The following is a 17,529-nucleotide window of genomic DNA, read 5'->3' on the forward strand; positions in this document are numbered from 1 at the left end:
ATGCATGGCTGCCTCTACAGATCCTGATAGGGACACATTTAATTAAAATTGTTGACAAGCAGACTATAGTAACACCTTATTAATGTGCCTAATCATTGAATGCTGGTATGCTTGAAAACTCTCTGCAGCAGTTCTTAATGCTCAGCACATAAAATGCTCATTGACGTCTGCAGAGGGATTGTTGGATGTCTGGAGATGAAGCTTGTGTGTTAGGCCACTGCTGTCCTAATGGGCAAGTGGAAATGAAGTCCAGGCTATATGGTAGATACCATAATTTCAAATGAACATCATCAGGACCCTGGGTTAAGTATATTCTTTTTGGGGTAATGTTGATGTTTCTCTTTGATTTGCAACTGTTATTGGTGTTTGTATTTATATGCATCGCTAAACCCTTTTCACTGAATTTTCTGAGACTGAATTTTTCACTGAAATTTTTTCACTAAATTTTCTTAGTAATCACGGAACTGTGATGTTAAAACTGTAAGCTGTTTTAAGAGGCTTCACTGAACCAGAACATAAAATAGAGATAAGAAGATAAGAAAGATATTTCTGCATTACATATCTCATGTACACATTGCAAGTCTCTGGAAAAGTTAGTACATAATGTAAAATGTATATCAAATCAAGCTTGTTGCATCAGCCAAAAATTTCACAGATTGTAAATTACCATTGGCTCCCTAGGATACCTCTCTTAGATGTTAATTCAGTAGGGTAATAAAAATGTGACCAAGCCACAATCTGGGCAAAATGCAAGCAGGAATCACACAATCTATAGATAGTTGACAAATCAAGGAAGTTTGCGCAGTCAGCTATCTCCAAGGGACAAGTGGGTCTTTATGTGGGAAGAAGACAAAGACAGAACAACATCCCAGTAAATTTATGTGAGTTGGGTACTTATACTAACTCAAATAATGCAAACAAAGACACACAACCCATAGATTATTATAATATTTTTGCATATGTCCTAATGGACTTGTTGAAAAACAACAGAGCAGAAGTCATGAGAATTTGAAATTCAATAATATCTTCAACTAGCCTCTTTAAAGTCTCACAGGGAACAGTTTATGGAAGATTTCCATTCATGCCTCTATCATAGCCTAATCTCACTTTAGTACTTTAGTACTTTAGTACTTTAGTACTAGTACTTTCCTAGATGTTTTGTTGCAATTAGAATTTCTTGTCTAAATGATTAACAGCTAAACTCCCAGGCAATTCTGGAACCTGGAATCTCACACATCTGGAGGAAAGAAATTGGGGAAGTTGTTCTAACTGGGAAGTTAGTACAGTAGCTTAAAGTACTGATAAAAATTTGCTGGTATGAGTTCTTCACCAAATTCTTTTTCTTACCCAAAGTAGGATGAAGCGGAGCTTCAGTAATCAAACAAAGCTTCAGATCCACCTACTACTGACATTAATGGAATTTACACGTGCATAACTGTGTTTCTGAATCAGAGTGTGTATCTGCTTTGGAATTTAAGCAAAAATTTATATGAGAAACTCTATAAGAGAAAATGCCCAAGGGAGCAAAGAACTTACCACATTTCATCATCCCTACTTCATAACATTTCCGGAGTCGGCAGGCCTGGCAACTTTTGCGCCTGTTTTTATCTATTGTACATTGGTTTGTCGCCGGACAAATGTAATCATTGTGCCCTGGAGGGAGGGATAAAAGAAGGTACATTTTAAAAATACTGTGATAAAGTCATAGATTTCATCCTTGTTTTGGAGAAAAGGTATTTTATTTCTTGAGCTAGCTACTGGTTCTAGTGTGGGAAACACATCTGGTTAGACTGTCCTTGGAGAACCCCAGACATAGGAAGAATGACCCAGAAGAGTCACATGTGTCCTTGAGCTAACAAAGAGCATCTTAGCAACACAAACATGGAAAAAATGTGTTCTCTCTTTCCTCATTCAGTGAAGATGCATGTTTGTTAGGGCTGTGTGTTCATTAGAGCTGTCTCATTGCATTAATTTGCTTAATCAGAGCACTTAGGATTGCAGGTTGCAAATGGAGAAGATTGAGAATGAACATGTCCTCCAACTGACAAGCAGCTGGGGAAAGAAGGATCTTCCATAGATGCAAGGGTGCTAAAGGAAAAGAACAGAATAATAGAAGTGTTATCGGCTTATAACCTTTGAGAACTTATTTGAAAGGCTAATCAATAGAGAAATACAGCATGTAAAAGGGCTAAAGACCAAGACAATCCTGTATGCCTCAGTTCTTAATGAAAGCAGCAGATATATTTTGAAAGACCTTTTAGTAGAAAGAGGCAAATTGTGGCAAGTATATCACAGAAAAGAACTGTGATCAGCAGAAGAGGCTTTTGTTTTGCTTTTGCAAACTACAACATGAGAGAATTAAAATATTTCCTTTTATTTTGGTAGGTTTCTCATTCTTGGACTAGATTTAACTTTTCTACAAAGATTCAGTAGAGACCAAGGAGAATCTGGAAAGACAGTCATTTCCTTCTGTGGAGAAATAGAGAAATGCCAATTTGTGGAAAAAGTTCATATATCCCCAATTGATAGTGAGAATTACTCAAAGCAGATGTTTTTTCTTAAATTTATATGACAAGCAGGCTCCCTTTTAAAGGGGAAGTTGATAATACAAATTCTGGCCGAATGATAATGAAAGCAAATTATAGCTGTTCGAAAATGAAGGCAAATGAAGGCAAATTTTCTTAGTAACATTTTATCTCAACCTTTATCTAGAGGCTATACTGTATATGATGTTTGGGGTTGAATGCCTGGACTTAGACCATGATGTTCTGAGTGAAATGTTTGATAAGACTTCAAGGTCAGTAGGAGGTTATGACCAAATTTTGCTCTCCTAGTTTAGCCTAAGAATTATTGTGAATATGAGGAAAAGGAAAAAATCATGTAAAAATGTAATTGGGTGGTACCAAACAATAGGTTTTACCATTCTACCTCTCCTACCTTATAAGAAAAATCCTCTGAATCAATTTATATTAAGAATAAAGACAGGTTCCTATTAGATTTTTATTTTAGACTTTGGCTACAAGAATAAGAACTTGATATGCAGTTAAGACCTACATGCGGATTATAAAAATGATTCTTTATCTCTTCTTATACTGTAGATGTGTCTTCCATTTCTGAATCCCAGTGTCCTAATAAAATATAGCTCTACTTAACAATTAACCAGTGGAATGGCTTGCCTTCCGAAGTTGTGGGTGCTCCATCACTGGAGGCTTTTAAGAGAAGACTGGACAGTCACTTGTCTGGAATGGTATAGGATCTCCTGCTTAAGCAGGAGGTTGGACTAGAAGACCTCCAAGGTCCCTTCCAACTCTGTTATTCTGTTATAATCTTTATTTCATCTGTTTTCTTCATCTTCAGGTTTATAAGTTCTAACAAGCACACATCTAAAAGTCCAAAGTGATAGAGACAGATTTGATGGTTACTTGGAGGAAAAAAAGGGTGGAAGGGAAGAATACAACTGTAAATCATTCCTTCTCCTTGAAAACCACTTGCCCACTCCAAATCTGCTCCCAAAATGGCCTCTTGTAAGGAAATCTAATAATTTTCTCACATTATTCAGAGAGTCATTCCAATTAAAAGGCAGCTTGGTCTCTATCAGCTTTATCAAGTGGGTCTGTGCATTTAAGGAAGGGGCTGGTTTTCATTGATGCTATTACCAAAAAGAACACAAAAAACCCAACCCAATTTATTATGCATAGAAAAATCTGCTTTGGGAAACTGCTGAACACTTTTTGGAAAACAGTCTGTATAGAACAGATGTGAATTCAGCGTTTGGCAGTGAAGGTTGATTATAATCAAAGGTCCCCTGGAAAAAAGATAAAAATATTGTCGTGCCAGGTCTCCAGCATATGTCATGGCCTTCAAAAGGTTATCTTGTCCAGTTCTAAAGTGTAGTTGACCAAATCATATGCCAGGTAAACATTTTACTTTTTTCAATTACCTTAATTTCTTGCATCCCACTTCATACTGTTCCTACAGATCTGAGGCTTAACATTCCTAACTGAAGTTACATTGGAGTAAGTCCCATTGAACAATATTTTCTTAATTGTAAACATAAATATTAAAATAAATATGGGGAAGGAATTTGTCCTGGGACTGAAACAATGTGCATAAATATTTTTGAAGTGAGCAAAAATCTGAGCAAATGTACCTAGAATCAAACTGTGAGATTTTTCATAATTGCCATTGAAAATGGGACTTTGATTTTTAATCAGTAGATTTCATCAACTACCTGATATACTAAAGGGAAGAAATGAGTCCAGTTTTAATGGTGAATCTAAAAGTGAAGAGCGTCGGGTACTTTTTAAGATCTATTTTTGAGTCTACTGTTTTAATATAATTGGGAATAAAAAGGAAATCTTAAATGGAATATGAAAGAAAATGCTCTTTGATGCCCTTTCCAGTGATGTTCTATTCAATGTCCATTCATTTTTTAAATTTATTAAACTTATATGCTATCCATCTCACCAAACACGACTCTAGGAAGCTTGCAATCATTCAATAAAAATGCCATATAAAACATTAAAACAATAAATAGAGATCTTAAAATTAAAATTTAAGTAGTTAGCCCTATCTCTCCGAAAGAGTTGGCCAATATTCCCCTAAATCAAGGTATGATTTATGCTTCGAGGCTGCTTTCCCATACTTTTGCAAACATAGGAGGTCTTCCAAAGCTTTATCTTTTGTATCTATATGTTGCTTTTGGGGGTTAAGTACAGATTCAGATTAATTTTTGAAGTTTGTAAATATTGGAAACATTTCTTATTTAGTTAAACTTTAATATTCCCTTTTCTTTCTAATTATACAGCATCTCCGTATAAAATGAGTGGTACTGTTCTGTTTTTCTGATATTTAATTATCTAACACTTTATTCAAACTGAAAAAGTTGGGGGGAAGGAAGGAAGGAAGGAAGGAAGGAAGGAAGGAAGGAAGGAAGGAAGGAAGGAAGGAAAACCTACAGTTGAATGGAAGTCTTAGTTTATCACTGTACTACAGGGCTTTCATTTTTGGTTTCTCCTTGATCTATCTGGATAAGGATAAGGTTAAGTGTTGTCCTTTTTTGTAAGCTTTCTTGCTTACAAATTACCATTCCAAGACATAGTTTGTGACAACTCTCTATATACACATTTGAGACAGGCCATGTAGCGCTGCACCAAAACTATCAAACAGTTCAGTTTCCCAATAGAAAAGTATCCTTCCATAATTCCACCAACTCAGTAAATGTTGGGACAATGAAACTTGAAGAAGTTTCAGTGATTAAAAAAACAGAAAGCTTATAAGATGTTATTAATAACAGGAAGAAATACAGTGATAAGTAATTATTAAATTATTACTAAATTATTAGTAACTATACATAATAATTCAATTTATCATGCACATTGCTAAATCTCTTCTAAAATCTCTCTGAAATGTTACAATAATCATGCAGATGGTATAATATTTTAGTTATTTGTTTGTCTGGTGTTAGGGAGTATCAGCTTGTGTACTGTCCCTTAATTTCAGGTGCACGATTTCCAACATTTTGAGAAAAGAAATACCCAAAATTATAAAATAAATCCAAAACTAAACTTCACACTTTGTTTTGGGAGGAGGAAAAAGGAGAGAAACGTTTCCCAAAATAGAAAAAAAAATAACCCAGTTCTGCAGTATATGTAGTATAGCCTTAAGCCCTCTCCAAAATGTTGTGCTAATTTAATTAAAATTCGGTCTCAAGTGGGTCTACAATGGGATTGGGTCAAAAATTCCAAATGATAATTGTAACTACATAAATTGAAGTGCTCCTCTTTTTGATTGCATCATGATCTACATATAAAAGGGGCGGGGTTTGATGTTGGCTGTCATCTTGACTTTTTTGACCCTCCTCTGCACATCTCCCTGGTTGCTCTGTGCAATTTATCTTCAGATACTTATAAAAATCATTGCATTCAAATGAATTCTTTCCCCAGGATTTCCTGTTTTCCCTACCTTGGATGCTTCTTTTGAAGAAGGCTTTACAGCCTTCACATGACCAAACCCCATAGTGATATCCAGACGCATAATCACTACATACAGCACAGAAATGTGCATCTCTTTTTGAACCAGGACTGTTTGTGGTGGGACTGGTACAGTCACTGCTGCTGTTTTTTCTTTTCAGGGTGTCTCTGGTGGCAGAAAAGGAGAAAATCTGTCATCATACAATACAAAGGAATGCTGTATTTTGCCTCCACAATGTTCTGGTTTTTTTAATCATCCACATGACGTTTTGCATAGTGGGAAGTGCAATAAAGAAAAGCTTGATCTTACAGAAACTTGCATGGATTAGAATCATAAAAATAGAATACTTATTCTTCAGAATGCACCCAGGTTTTGCAAGCACCAGCTATTAAAACATGCAATATATTAAACTTGACAAGCATTAGATATGTGAAGTCAGATGTTGTGCTACATTGCAATTACCACATTCTCCCCCCAATCATTTAAGCAGTTACTAGTTTGGGCTGGTGAATGTAATAATTAGCAAAGTGATTAAGCAGAATGAACATTGTGCAGTTAGGAGTTTATGATACACATGTAAAGTTAGTTTTGCCACATTGTTAGGCCAAGTGAAGCACAAAGAGTATTAATTGCTAGGCATTTCATTGATTATTTTCATTCATTCATTCACTATTTTAATTGCCAGAGGCAGGAACAGAGGCTTCTGAGATTTTCAACCTAATGTGATAAAAAAAATTGACTGGTCTTGAATAGTATAGATTTTATTTTGTGATGAAGAGAAATTGGTTCCATCTGCTGTCCTTGCTAGGGACCTCTGGCTGTCCTGGCTATGGACCACATTCCTTCAACAAATGTGCAAGAAGTAAGCTGTGGTCCACCAAATCAGAAATTTGACAAATGCAAAGACTTAAACACATATTTTGTTCCTTTTTGAGGCCTGAAACATTGCTTCAGCTGCACAGGGGGAAAGGGAGTAAAAAAACCCCAAAAAACTAGAAAAGAGGATTTCACTGTGTGATCAAAGCCTTCAAAAGTTTCAGTCATATGGTTGAATCTTCCACCTCAGTGTTTCTCAAACTTGGCAACTTTAAGATGTGTGGAATTGAATTTCTCCATGCTGGTTGAGAAATTCTGGGAGTTGAAGTCCACACATCTTAAAGTTGCTAAGTTTGAAAAACACGTCTCTAGACTGACTTTGTTTTTACTTACACACATATATCGCAGAACATCCCTGCTTACATGCACACTTTACAGGACATATGAATTACATTCTTTACCACTGAGACAAACTTAATGTCCTCTATTCTTTCTTAAGTAAAAGGAGATTTGATAGCCTTCTCCCTTTCTTGTCAATGATCAGGGACAATGTGCAAGTCCAAAAGGATTTGATGAACAGATGAGCAGAAAAGAAGCCACTACAGTCAGAAGCCACATCCAGATATCTGTAGATTTCTGAGTTGTGACAAATGTCTCTGGGTTTCAGAAAGGAGGAGAGGCTTAAGAGGGCGTGTGTCCTTTAAAAAAAAAATCTCTATAAAACTCAAACAGAGTTTTATATGTCACATTTGAAAACAAAATCCTTCATTAGGAAAATAAAATAAAATAAAATGCCCTATGCTCATTTAATCAAGTAAAGGGAGGGGCCGGCTCCATGTAGTTCATATTCTTTCCATCTTTGAACTTTTAATTTAAGTTACAATTCATGAATTTTCAATACCACAATCATTGTTTCCATGGCAATAAATTGATGTCATGAACACAGCATTAAGACGGCACCACAAAAATGAAACAGAAGGGGAAGTGCAACTGTGAAAGAGAATGTGTGCAAAGGCAGAGCATTTTGAAGATGAGAAATCACTCTTTACACTTACCCTTCAAAAGGAATGGAGGATTTCATTGTACAATTCCACTCAAATAAGATATTCTGTGGGTTTGTCAAGGCACTAAAAGAGTGGCCCCTGTAGCCTTCCCCAACTTGTTCCTTCCAGATGTGTTAGTTACTATCTCCCATGATATCTGGAGATGACAGCAATAAGACATCTGGAGGAAAGTTGTTGCAGATGACTGAGACAGACCCAAAGCTGTCTGAAATTCAAACTATGTCCAAAATTTCTATTCTTACTTCATTTTTATCCTACCCCTTTTCAATAAAGAATCCCAAAATCTGTATGTCTATGGAGATTCTCAGTCAATCATCCAGGTCAAGGTTGCCCCAAGATGCTTTTCAAAAAGCAAGAAAATCCAGTTGCCTTTTGAAAGGCACCTTTGGGAGTCCCAAAAGCTATATAGGGTGTTCTTATCCATCATTTTATAGCTGACTACAGTCTTGCATGACAGTGAGAGACAGTATTTAGTCCAAAGTTCTTGGACTAAAACCTTTTTCTTTTCAAGTATGGGCAAAACCATTTTGCTAGTTGAGGCAAAGGATAAACTGATATCCTTCACCCATTTCATACTGCTAAGGTGACCAGACTCAGTCTTCGTTTAATACAGATGATGTGCTGGTATCCTCCCCATATCATCAAAATCAGGCCAGCTAAAAAGGACAGAATGTGTTCAGGGTACATACAATTTTATCTCCTAAGCAGGTTGACACAAAGAAAGTTCAGAAGGAACAAGGCCGTCTTCTTCCAGGCAAGGATGGAGGTGTTTCACTATGCCTAACAATAGACCAGCTTGGCTCCCCATCCTACCTTCATTCAGGTATTTCATCATTTCCTAATTGTTACACAAGGAATCTTCCCATAGTCACTTATTAGTGAACTGTTTTTGAACAAGTAGACTCTATGTTACTTGCAGAAGAAATTCTGTATTATCCAGAAAATTTATCATTCTTTGCTCAGTAACTTTAGATACTTTCATAGCCACTAACCTACTAAATTTCTATACTTGGCAAGATGTCTACCCTAGAGTTCTCTAAAATCATTTTAATTTCCATGAAAATTCCAAGCACAGAGTTATACAATAAAGCTGAATGATGGGAAATTCAAAATAGATAGGAATTCTTAAAATGCCTCTTTAATCTAGGGGTGGTCTAAAATCAAATTTTGAGTGCTTCAGAATGGTTGGAAAATTCCTTTTAAGCTTAAAGCACCTGTTTCAAACTAAAACAAAGTATTACAAAGTTGAAATATGTCCAGAATGCCTAGAACTCAAAGCTGGGGCATTTTAAATGTCTTAAGCTCTTGGATTCAAAATGCCTTGTTCATCTTAGTAAATCAATTAAACAAAAACTTGCTACCACCGGATGAAATAATGGCCACCAATGTGGGCAGTCTTATCATAGGATTAGACAAATTAATGAAGGATAGAAAACAAACAGTGGCTACTAGCCCTGATAGTTATATATTTCTCCAGCATCAGAGGGGCTGCACCTCTGCATGCCAATTTCTGAGGAAAACAGAAAGGTATTGTGTTAATGTCCTATTTGTGTACTCCCCATAGTCTCCAAGTTGACCACTGTAGGATCAAAATGCAGGACTTGTTTGAGGTTCCTCTAGTCCAATTATACTGAGAGTCTATCATATGCTAATTCTTCCCATTGCATATCAGAGAAAATGGATGGTCCAGAAAAAATAATTCTCTAAGTACAGGAGAAAAAAGTAAATTATTTAATAAATATAGCTCCTTTTTTTCCTAAAAGAAAAAAAAAATCAGCCTTGCAATGAGAAATAATCCCACTGAATTCTATACATCACAAATACTATGCAGGTACAATTTTGCGTTATCAGAAACTCAGAAATATTTTTAAAAACAGTCTGAATATATTTATTGCACCATCAAAACCCTTTCCCAAGATTTCTGTTCTCTTACATCATCCCCTAAATGTCAAACCAAATGTGTGAAAGTTCAAATTTCATCTTAGCTCTGACTTCCAATATCTAAACCTGTGACTGAACTGTGTTCATATATTCTCATTGAAATAAGAGTTACTTAAGAACATGGATAAATAATAAGAATTTCTATCTTTTCATTATTTCAAAGCAAAAAGGCAAAATATACATTCATGGGGTATGTCTGATTGGCTCTCCCAACTTTGAAAGCAAATTGTGGGTGGAAGAAACAATACTTTGATCAGAGAAGCAATTCTGGAGAAATAATTCATGCTGTTTGCCCCATTTAAAACAGATGGGCCCTTCAAGCTGCTATCAGACAGATTCCAAGGAAGGCAAAAGGCTTATCATCACTTAGGACTGTGTTTCTTCACCCCATGACCTATATTTAAACACAATTATTCAGACATTTTGCCTAAGCATTTTGCATTCTGTTTCTTGGTCATATTACACTGGACTGGATATTTAGCACTAAATAGATAATTTTTAAAATTACCTGTGCATAGGCAAGACGTGATCCACAGGTCGGGCTTCACACCAAGGGCTTTTCGGTTGCTCTGCATATAAAACCGATGATTGGCAGTGTACTGTCAGAGGAGATATGTGACCAGGACTGGTCCACAACATATTTGGACTCGCTGCCTGTCTTAAAGTGGCATTTTCTGAATCGCTGAAATTGCCTGGAATGTTATAATTCATCATCGAAGGGCTGTAGAAAGCCATGGCCGAGTAGTCGGGTCTGTTCTCCATGTAACAGGATGGAATGTAGATGGGGCTGTGCTCGACCGTCAGAGCAGCCTGGCTGCAGCTGAAAGGGATGGGAGAGCTGTGCTCAGAGACGGCGCTTTTGGCTTCTCTTTTACTACATCCGAGATCTTGAATTGGTGGCAAATGAGAACATTCCTTGTGAGACGATGCACAGAGGGACATGCTGGAGTGAGATGGATGCCAAATGTCGCTTTCTTAATCATTCATCCCCCAACATTTAATCTGGAAAACAGCAATACGTAAGGCTATATAAATACATTTTTAAAAAGAAAATCCCCCCCTCCTCACTCTCACTTCCTGGCCATGTATATTGGGGCAAAAATATTACAATAGCAGTTTTAGCAGACCAACGAGTACAGAAACAGTCCTACTCAGACATAAAAATGGTGATCCTGTGAGAACCCCCTGATCCACTGCCTGTGGGTGGGAAAGATAATTCTCTTGAAACCTCCCATTCATCTAAATCGGAGGAGGGTAACCTGAGGATCCAGAGCCAAGTTTTAAAGAATCTTTCACCCCAACTCAGGCAAAACTCAGTAGTATGGTTTCCCCCTAATTTGAGGCAAGAAGCACACAAAAACTACAGCATCAATAAGATTAAAAAAAGAAATACAGCCCAGGACTCCCAACCCAAAACTCAAATATGAAAACCTTTGTTCTGCCTACATGCATGCATGATATGACCCAGCCCAATTTAGATCATAGCCTCACCAACCTATTTGGCTTTTGCCCTTCTAAAAAGAAATAAGGGTTCCAGACTTCCAAAGGTTGCTCATCTCCAATCAAACTAATGTAGTAATAGCGACTAATATGAATTATTTGACGAAGGGGACAAGCTTCACTGTGAGCACTCAAACATGTCAGCGCTGGTGTTATGTCACAAAGAAATGATATATGTTCAAGGAAGATTCATCCTACTGTTGGTAGAACCATGCTGCAAATTTTCAGGGCAGAGATGCCTTACCATGGTCATTTCAGGCCCAGAAAACTGCAGGTTTCACGATTGCAATGTTTTTCCAACCCTTAAGCATTCTGCTATCTGAGGTGACGAACAAGCTGCCATTTTCACTTCACATACAAGTTTCAAAAGTCAACCCAACTGACAGTTAAAGTATACTCTAATGCCAATAATGGGACAGTAACCGTGATTATACTTGAAAGTAGTAGGTTACTTCAGGTGAAACAGGGCAGACTATTCCCCCAGCAATTCCTAATGGCACCCATAGATTTTGCTTGTGTTACTTACTGGAACTGGTCAGGAAATATAATTTCACTATATTTTTTTTTATATTTGAGCACAGTTCAAATTGATCATTAACTCCTGCTTTTAAAGCTCCAGCGTGTATAATGTCATCAGCAATTTGTTTTTCCCTCATGGGATTGTGAATAACAAGAAGTCTGACAACAAGGCCATGATGGTACCAAGTGGGTGGGCCAAATTTATTTACCCCATTTTAAACTTGCTTTCTGGTGAAGTTATGTTAATATATTGGGGGGGGGCATTTTAAAATCACAAAGACTTTATTGCTATATTTCCTTGGCATGATGGCTAGGGACCTGGGGGAAAGGAACCCAATAGGTGGCAGCACTTGATGTGGCTTCCTAAGGGAATATATTTTCATAGAAGACAATATATGTAGCTCAGGGTTGGACTGTGGAGTCTTTCACAGAATACCTTCTGCCTATTACAACATGAACTTCTGGGTTTTTCCCCAGTAGATTACCAGAAAATGTTGACTTTATATGCATATTGGTTGATTGCATTGTATATAAGTAAGTACGCCACTTTGTTATTCTTCAAAGATGCATAATAAATCATATAAATAGAATAGTTTTCATATAATGTGGCACCTGTCTTGAGACCACTACTTCTGAAGTTTAGAATATAAATCTTCTATCTGAATTTTAGAATACAAATCTTCTATTGATCAGAGGTCAGAAGCTAGATAACTGGGAACTACTGTAGACCCTAATCGAAACTAACACTGGCTTCATCTCATTACCACCACTATCACTACCACCCCATTCTATTGTCTAAAACAGTTTTAGCAACAGTTTTTCAATTCTTACTTTGTCCATCAACCTTTGTCTTTTTAAATGGCTTTGAGCGCCTTTCCTGCATATCCCTTGTAGTCAGTCCTAGAGGCACTGAGAAGGAAGACAATGCAGTAGGAGTAGCAATACTCTGCTCAGCCAGCAGTAGAAAGGAGTAAGGGTCATACCATTAGTTGAAATACTCAGAAGGAAGGGGAAAATAGAAGTGGTCATGGTTTAGCACTAAGAATAAACAAGAACTAAGGAGATAGAGTGCCAACTACAATATTTAAAGCATCCTGGTCCCTCAGTGGAAAAGTTAAATGAAATGTGTGATAGGGCTTTGAATAGCTTAAGTATTCCTCCTGCAACATTGTCACTCACTGAAGCCTACAAAGCCCTTCATAACCAAGGGTCAGATTTGAAGGACCACTTGTCTCCAGTCATCTTTGCTTATCCACCGATTCTAGCCATATGGGTATGCTCCAGATCCCCTCTAGTATGTCATGACATTTAATGGTACCCAGGAAATATACCTGTTATATCATGGCATTGATTCTATGGGACAGCATAACTCCTGAGAGCCCCAACCCTGCTTCCTTTTTGTAAAGCACTGAAGAGCTGGACCTTCCTCTGAGCATTGAGTCAAAGTGTTTAGTGAACCTGTCTGGATATCATTGTTGTTTTTGAGTTGATCTAAGTTAGTGGTCTTTAAGATTGCTTTTTTATTGCTGCTTATTTTATTATTGTTAGCCTGTCAGCACTGTGTGTCAAGTAGATCGCCATCTATGACAGGGTAACATGGAGAGCCTACAGCCTCCACAAACTAGGAGTTGGATTCAGTCTAAATAGTTAGGGCATCTAAAAGAGCATCCATCTCATAGTTGCTAAGGACAGACTATGTTGTTAGTACAAAATAATAAAATTCCACTTTACTAGAAGAAAACACTACTGCAAGCAGCAGAGGCTTCTCCTTTTCCATCACCAGTCTTACGTCTCATCTGACCATTCCAACATTAGAGGTGGAACTGTTTCCTTCAGTTTTTAATTCTAACAGTTATTCTGGCAATCTGTTGATTCATAAACATTTGTTGACAGCATATTTCCCCAATTTTCATTTCATCCTCACTTCTATAAGAGGATGTTGCCTCAGCAGGAAGCTAAAATCAATTGACACTTTAAACAGGCTGAAAAGACCAGAGAAATGACGAGTTCTAAGATGCTGAATGGACTGTTAAAAGCCCTTAACCTAATTTTTGCAGTCTTAAACTTTTGCAGAGCTGGGGAGACAGATTGCTGATAAGAACAGATCCATTGAGGCAAAGCCTGCTACTAAATATGTTGCCTTCTGCTGGGAAAGCCCTGAATAAAGCACTGATTACCCAACCCTAAGATCACTTACATTAGAGTTCCTCAACCTTGTCAACTTTAAGGGGAAATCTGAAAATTAAAGTCCACACATCTTAAAGTTGTCAAGGTTGAGAAACACTGACCTGCATTTATCTTCTCCAAATTGATTCTCTGAGATTGGTAATTGAACATACTTGGAGGGCAATTAGTGGGAAAGGCTAGCCTATATGAGGCTTTTGTAAAACGTGCTAATTTCTGGACTAGAATTTCCAGATTGAGGTTCTGGTAAAAGTAGAATAATTGTCACTCATTGTGAGTTCCATAGAAAGTTTTACTTCCTAAACAGAGAAAAAAAGTTTTTTTCTGTATATACAGGTAAACATATCATAGACATTTCCCTGGTGGTTTTGTAGAATCTAGCCTTTGGTTATTTTCTTTCTAGTGGATTAATTTTTAAATCAACATAGGTAAACCAAGAAATAACAGAATATCCCTTCAATGCACAGAAATCTCTTCCCACTCCTTTTTTCCATTATTTCCCAGGCAAAACATCAAAGCAGCATGTTTAGTTGACTTGCAACAAATATTTGGTTCTCTTTGTTCCAGCAAAAACATCTTCAGTTCTCCTCATAACTTTGGTCCTTAATACCAAAGGAATTAATTACTTTGTAATTTCACAATATCAAAGACATTGATTTTCTTAGTCAATCAGAAAGAAAAAGCCAACATGTTCTAGTGCAAGGGGTTCTGGCAACTCTAGCATGTGAACTTTTACAGATTACCTTTGTGTTTGTAGAACAACTGAATCTTACACTATGGCTCCAAGTCTTGTATTAGGATAGCCAAAATGCAATGCCAATAAGCTTAATACACCTAATATAAAAAAATAATAATAAGTGACCTAGTAGGATGTCTAGCAAAAATGTTTTGTATTATATAAAGGACCATTCAGATGTTTTACTCGAGTAATTTGAATATCAGTTTAGTTTAGACGTTTGCTTTGGTTTGGTTTGGTTTAGTTTAGTTTAGTTTAGTATGAGATATTTATGGCTAAACGTTTTAATCAAGTTTTAAATCTTTTTTTAGATTATAATATTGTTTCAACTAAGTTTAATTCTCAAATGAGGAAAAAAATACTATACATTTATATGTTGAACTTTTAATGGTCAGCTTTTTTTTCCAACTCTACATCAGATTTATTCCCAGCTTGATTACTGTTTATTATCTCAAACCTCAGCTGATCAGATGGATAAATGCAATGTAGGCCCTATTGTAACATCTGATCATGCTCCAGTAACACTATCATTTGTTGTAAGAAAAAGTCTAATTTTTTAGGATGGTATTTTAAATATTATTATTTAAAGAATGACTCACTTTTTATAAAAGAGAGGAAACAAGAACTTAAAATGTTTTAAGACCCACACACAAGTGAAGCTCTCCAAGCCATCTAAGCCACAACAGCTACCTTTTTTTCTACATGAGTTATGACTCAAGAAGACTTCAAAAAATGAGCCTGTTCTGTACAGGGAGTTCAACTCTGTCAGAGATGGAAGATCCTCAGAATTAGTGCGGGATCAAATTTGACCTTGAGCTTGTCCATATCATCCAGCCTCCAGCAGTCTCCATTTAGGGCTACTGCAGCCCAGGGTGACAATTATTTCTGGTGTTGACAATGTTGATATAAATAGATGGTTTAAATTCAAATTCAGATATCTTTATTATAGTCTTTGCCCAGTCTATAATAGATTATTTAAATCCTATTAAGATAAATGTTGTAAAGATGAATGTTACTGATATATGTCCTTAGAAAGATTCCTATGCCAGCAACTTTAAGGTATTTCAAATATTTAACTTCTCCTATGTCATTACTAAGAACAAATCCTGCCCATAAGGAAAGTCTGTAGAATTATTTCTTTTCCAGGAACAATTGGGAAAAATTGTCAATTCAGTTTCTACAAATTTAATAAAAGAATTTTGTAAGGCCAACTGTGCCCACCTCTAGATAGATCATTGCAGTTTGTCCAGGAGACATGATATAATTCATCAGCCATTGGGGTACATTTGAGAGAAAATACTGATGCTTCTCCATTTTTCTTGAATCATCCTATCAAGAGATATTTGTTGACCAAATTGGCAGAAATTCTAGCTACTATAATTCCACTATAGCTGAAGGATGCTAGATAGGAGGAAGCTGTTAAAAAACATAAACCTGGATTGTTCCCAAAATCAGATCCCATTAAAAGAGTTTAGCTTACCTAGACAGCATTTTCTGAGAACAAAATACATCTTAAAAGAGATTTCTAAAACAAAAGAAAATACAATTGTTAATCAACATATGTGCCTGTAAATTAAATCTAATTATATGTTTGTACCATAATGCTTTCCCCCTATTTATCTGTCTTCATTTCTTTCCCCAGCATTTCTCTATGCCATGTTCTATCTTGCATATTTGATTTTTTTTCAGTTAAATACAGAGTGGCCTAATCCAGATTAATCACAAAAGCAGCAAAATTCCACTTTGATATAACTTAACCATGCCACGAGATATACCTTTAATAAAATAAATAGTACAAAAGTACATGTTTGGTTTTAATTCACCTGGACCTCTTATTGATTAATTGATCATGTGCTATCAAGTCAGTGTCACCTTTTAGTGACTTCATAGATTGACCTTTTCCAGAATAATATATGTCCTCATCGGAGTCCTTCAAGTTTAGTTTTCCAATAATGCACCCAATGCTAACATCAAATCCATGCAGTTTGCTGTTGGTTCTCTTCTTCTCTTTCTCTTGAGAATTATAGGCTTCTCAAGAGAATTAGATCTTCATACAAAGTATCCAAAATATGATAATTTGAGCCTGATTATTGATGCCTCAAATGAGAAACCTGGAATGATTTATCTTATAATCCATTTGTTTGTTTTCATGACTGTCCATGATATTCTCAAGAGTCTTTTCCAACATCTGAATATCTTTTCTAAAGCTTCATAAGTAACCTACTATGTACTAGTGCAGGGCTTTTCAACCTTTTCACCCATTGTACCACTTTTAGGATATGGCAACATCCGAGTACCACCAGTTGCCTAGCAAGGTGTCAAAAACCTGATGACCAAAAAAAAAAAAAAAAGTAAAAAAGTGATAAAGTACAGGTAGTCCTCGACTTACAACAGTTCGCTTAGTGACTGTTCAAAGTTTCAATGGCACTGAAAAAAGTGCCCTGCAAGCCACCGCCAAGCAAGACACCTGCCTGCCCACCCAGCGGCACTCTTCCTCCTGTCCGAGGTTTTCATTGTTGTGAGCATTTCTGTTGAGGATTGGCAGTGGGGGTGGGGTAGAGGGGGTGTTTGGTTTTTATTCCCCCCATCTGCTGGATGGTTGCAGCAGGTTTTGGTCACTTCACATGACCCTGGGACACTGTGACCGTCATAAATATGAATCAGTTGCCAAGCATCTGAATGTAAATCACAAGAGTCTGGAGATGCTGCAACATTCCGGCTGATCGGCGCTTCTTCTGGGCTCAGCAGAAGCGCCAGGATCAGCGCCGAGCTCCAGCTGGAGCCTGGCGCTGATCC

At 36.8% G+C, this 17,529-nt stretch overlaps 1 protein-coding gene across 1 annotated transcript in view; it reads right to left on the reverse strand.

Moving 5' to 3' along the window:
• Positions 1-16,247, reverse strand: part of ESR2 (estrogen receptor 2) — a 47,597-nt gene extending 31,350 nt beyond the window's left edge. Inside the window, exons 1-4 of the mRNA XM_015813324.1 lie at positions 16,214-16,247; positions 10,303-10,796; positions 5,965-6,140; positions 1,537-1,653 (exon numbers count right to left, since the gene is read on the reverse strand). Coding sequence (XP_015668810.1) covers positions 1,537-1,653; positions 5,965-6,140; positions 10,303-10,736 — 727 coding nt within the window. The 5' untranslated portion in view covers positions 10,737-10,796; positions 16,214-16,247. The remainder of the gene's footprint in view (positions 1-1,536; positions 1,654-5,964; positions 6,141-10,302; positions 10,797-16,213) is intronic.
• Positions 16,248-17,529: the final 1,282 nt, after the last annotated feature.

This window comes from Protobothrops mucrosquamatus, unplaced genomic scaffold (genome assembly GCF_001527695.2).
Source record: "Protobothrops mucrosquamatus isolate PMUCROS unplaced genomic scaffold, P.Mucros_1.0 scaffold153, whole genome shotgun sequence".
NCBI lineage: Eukaryota > Metazoa > Chordata > Lepidosauria > Squamata > Viperidae > Protobothrops > Protobothrops mucrosquamatus.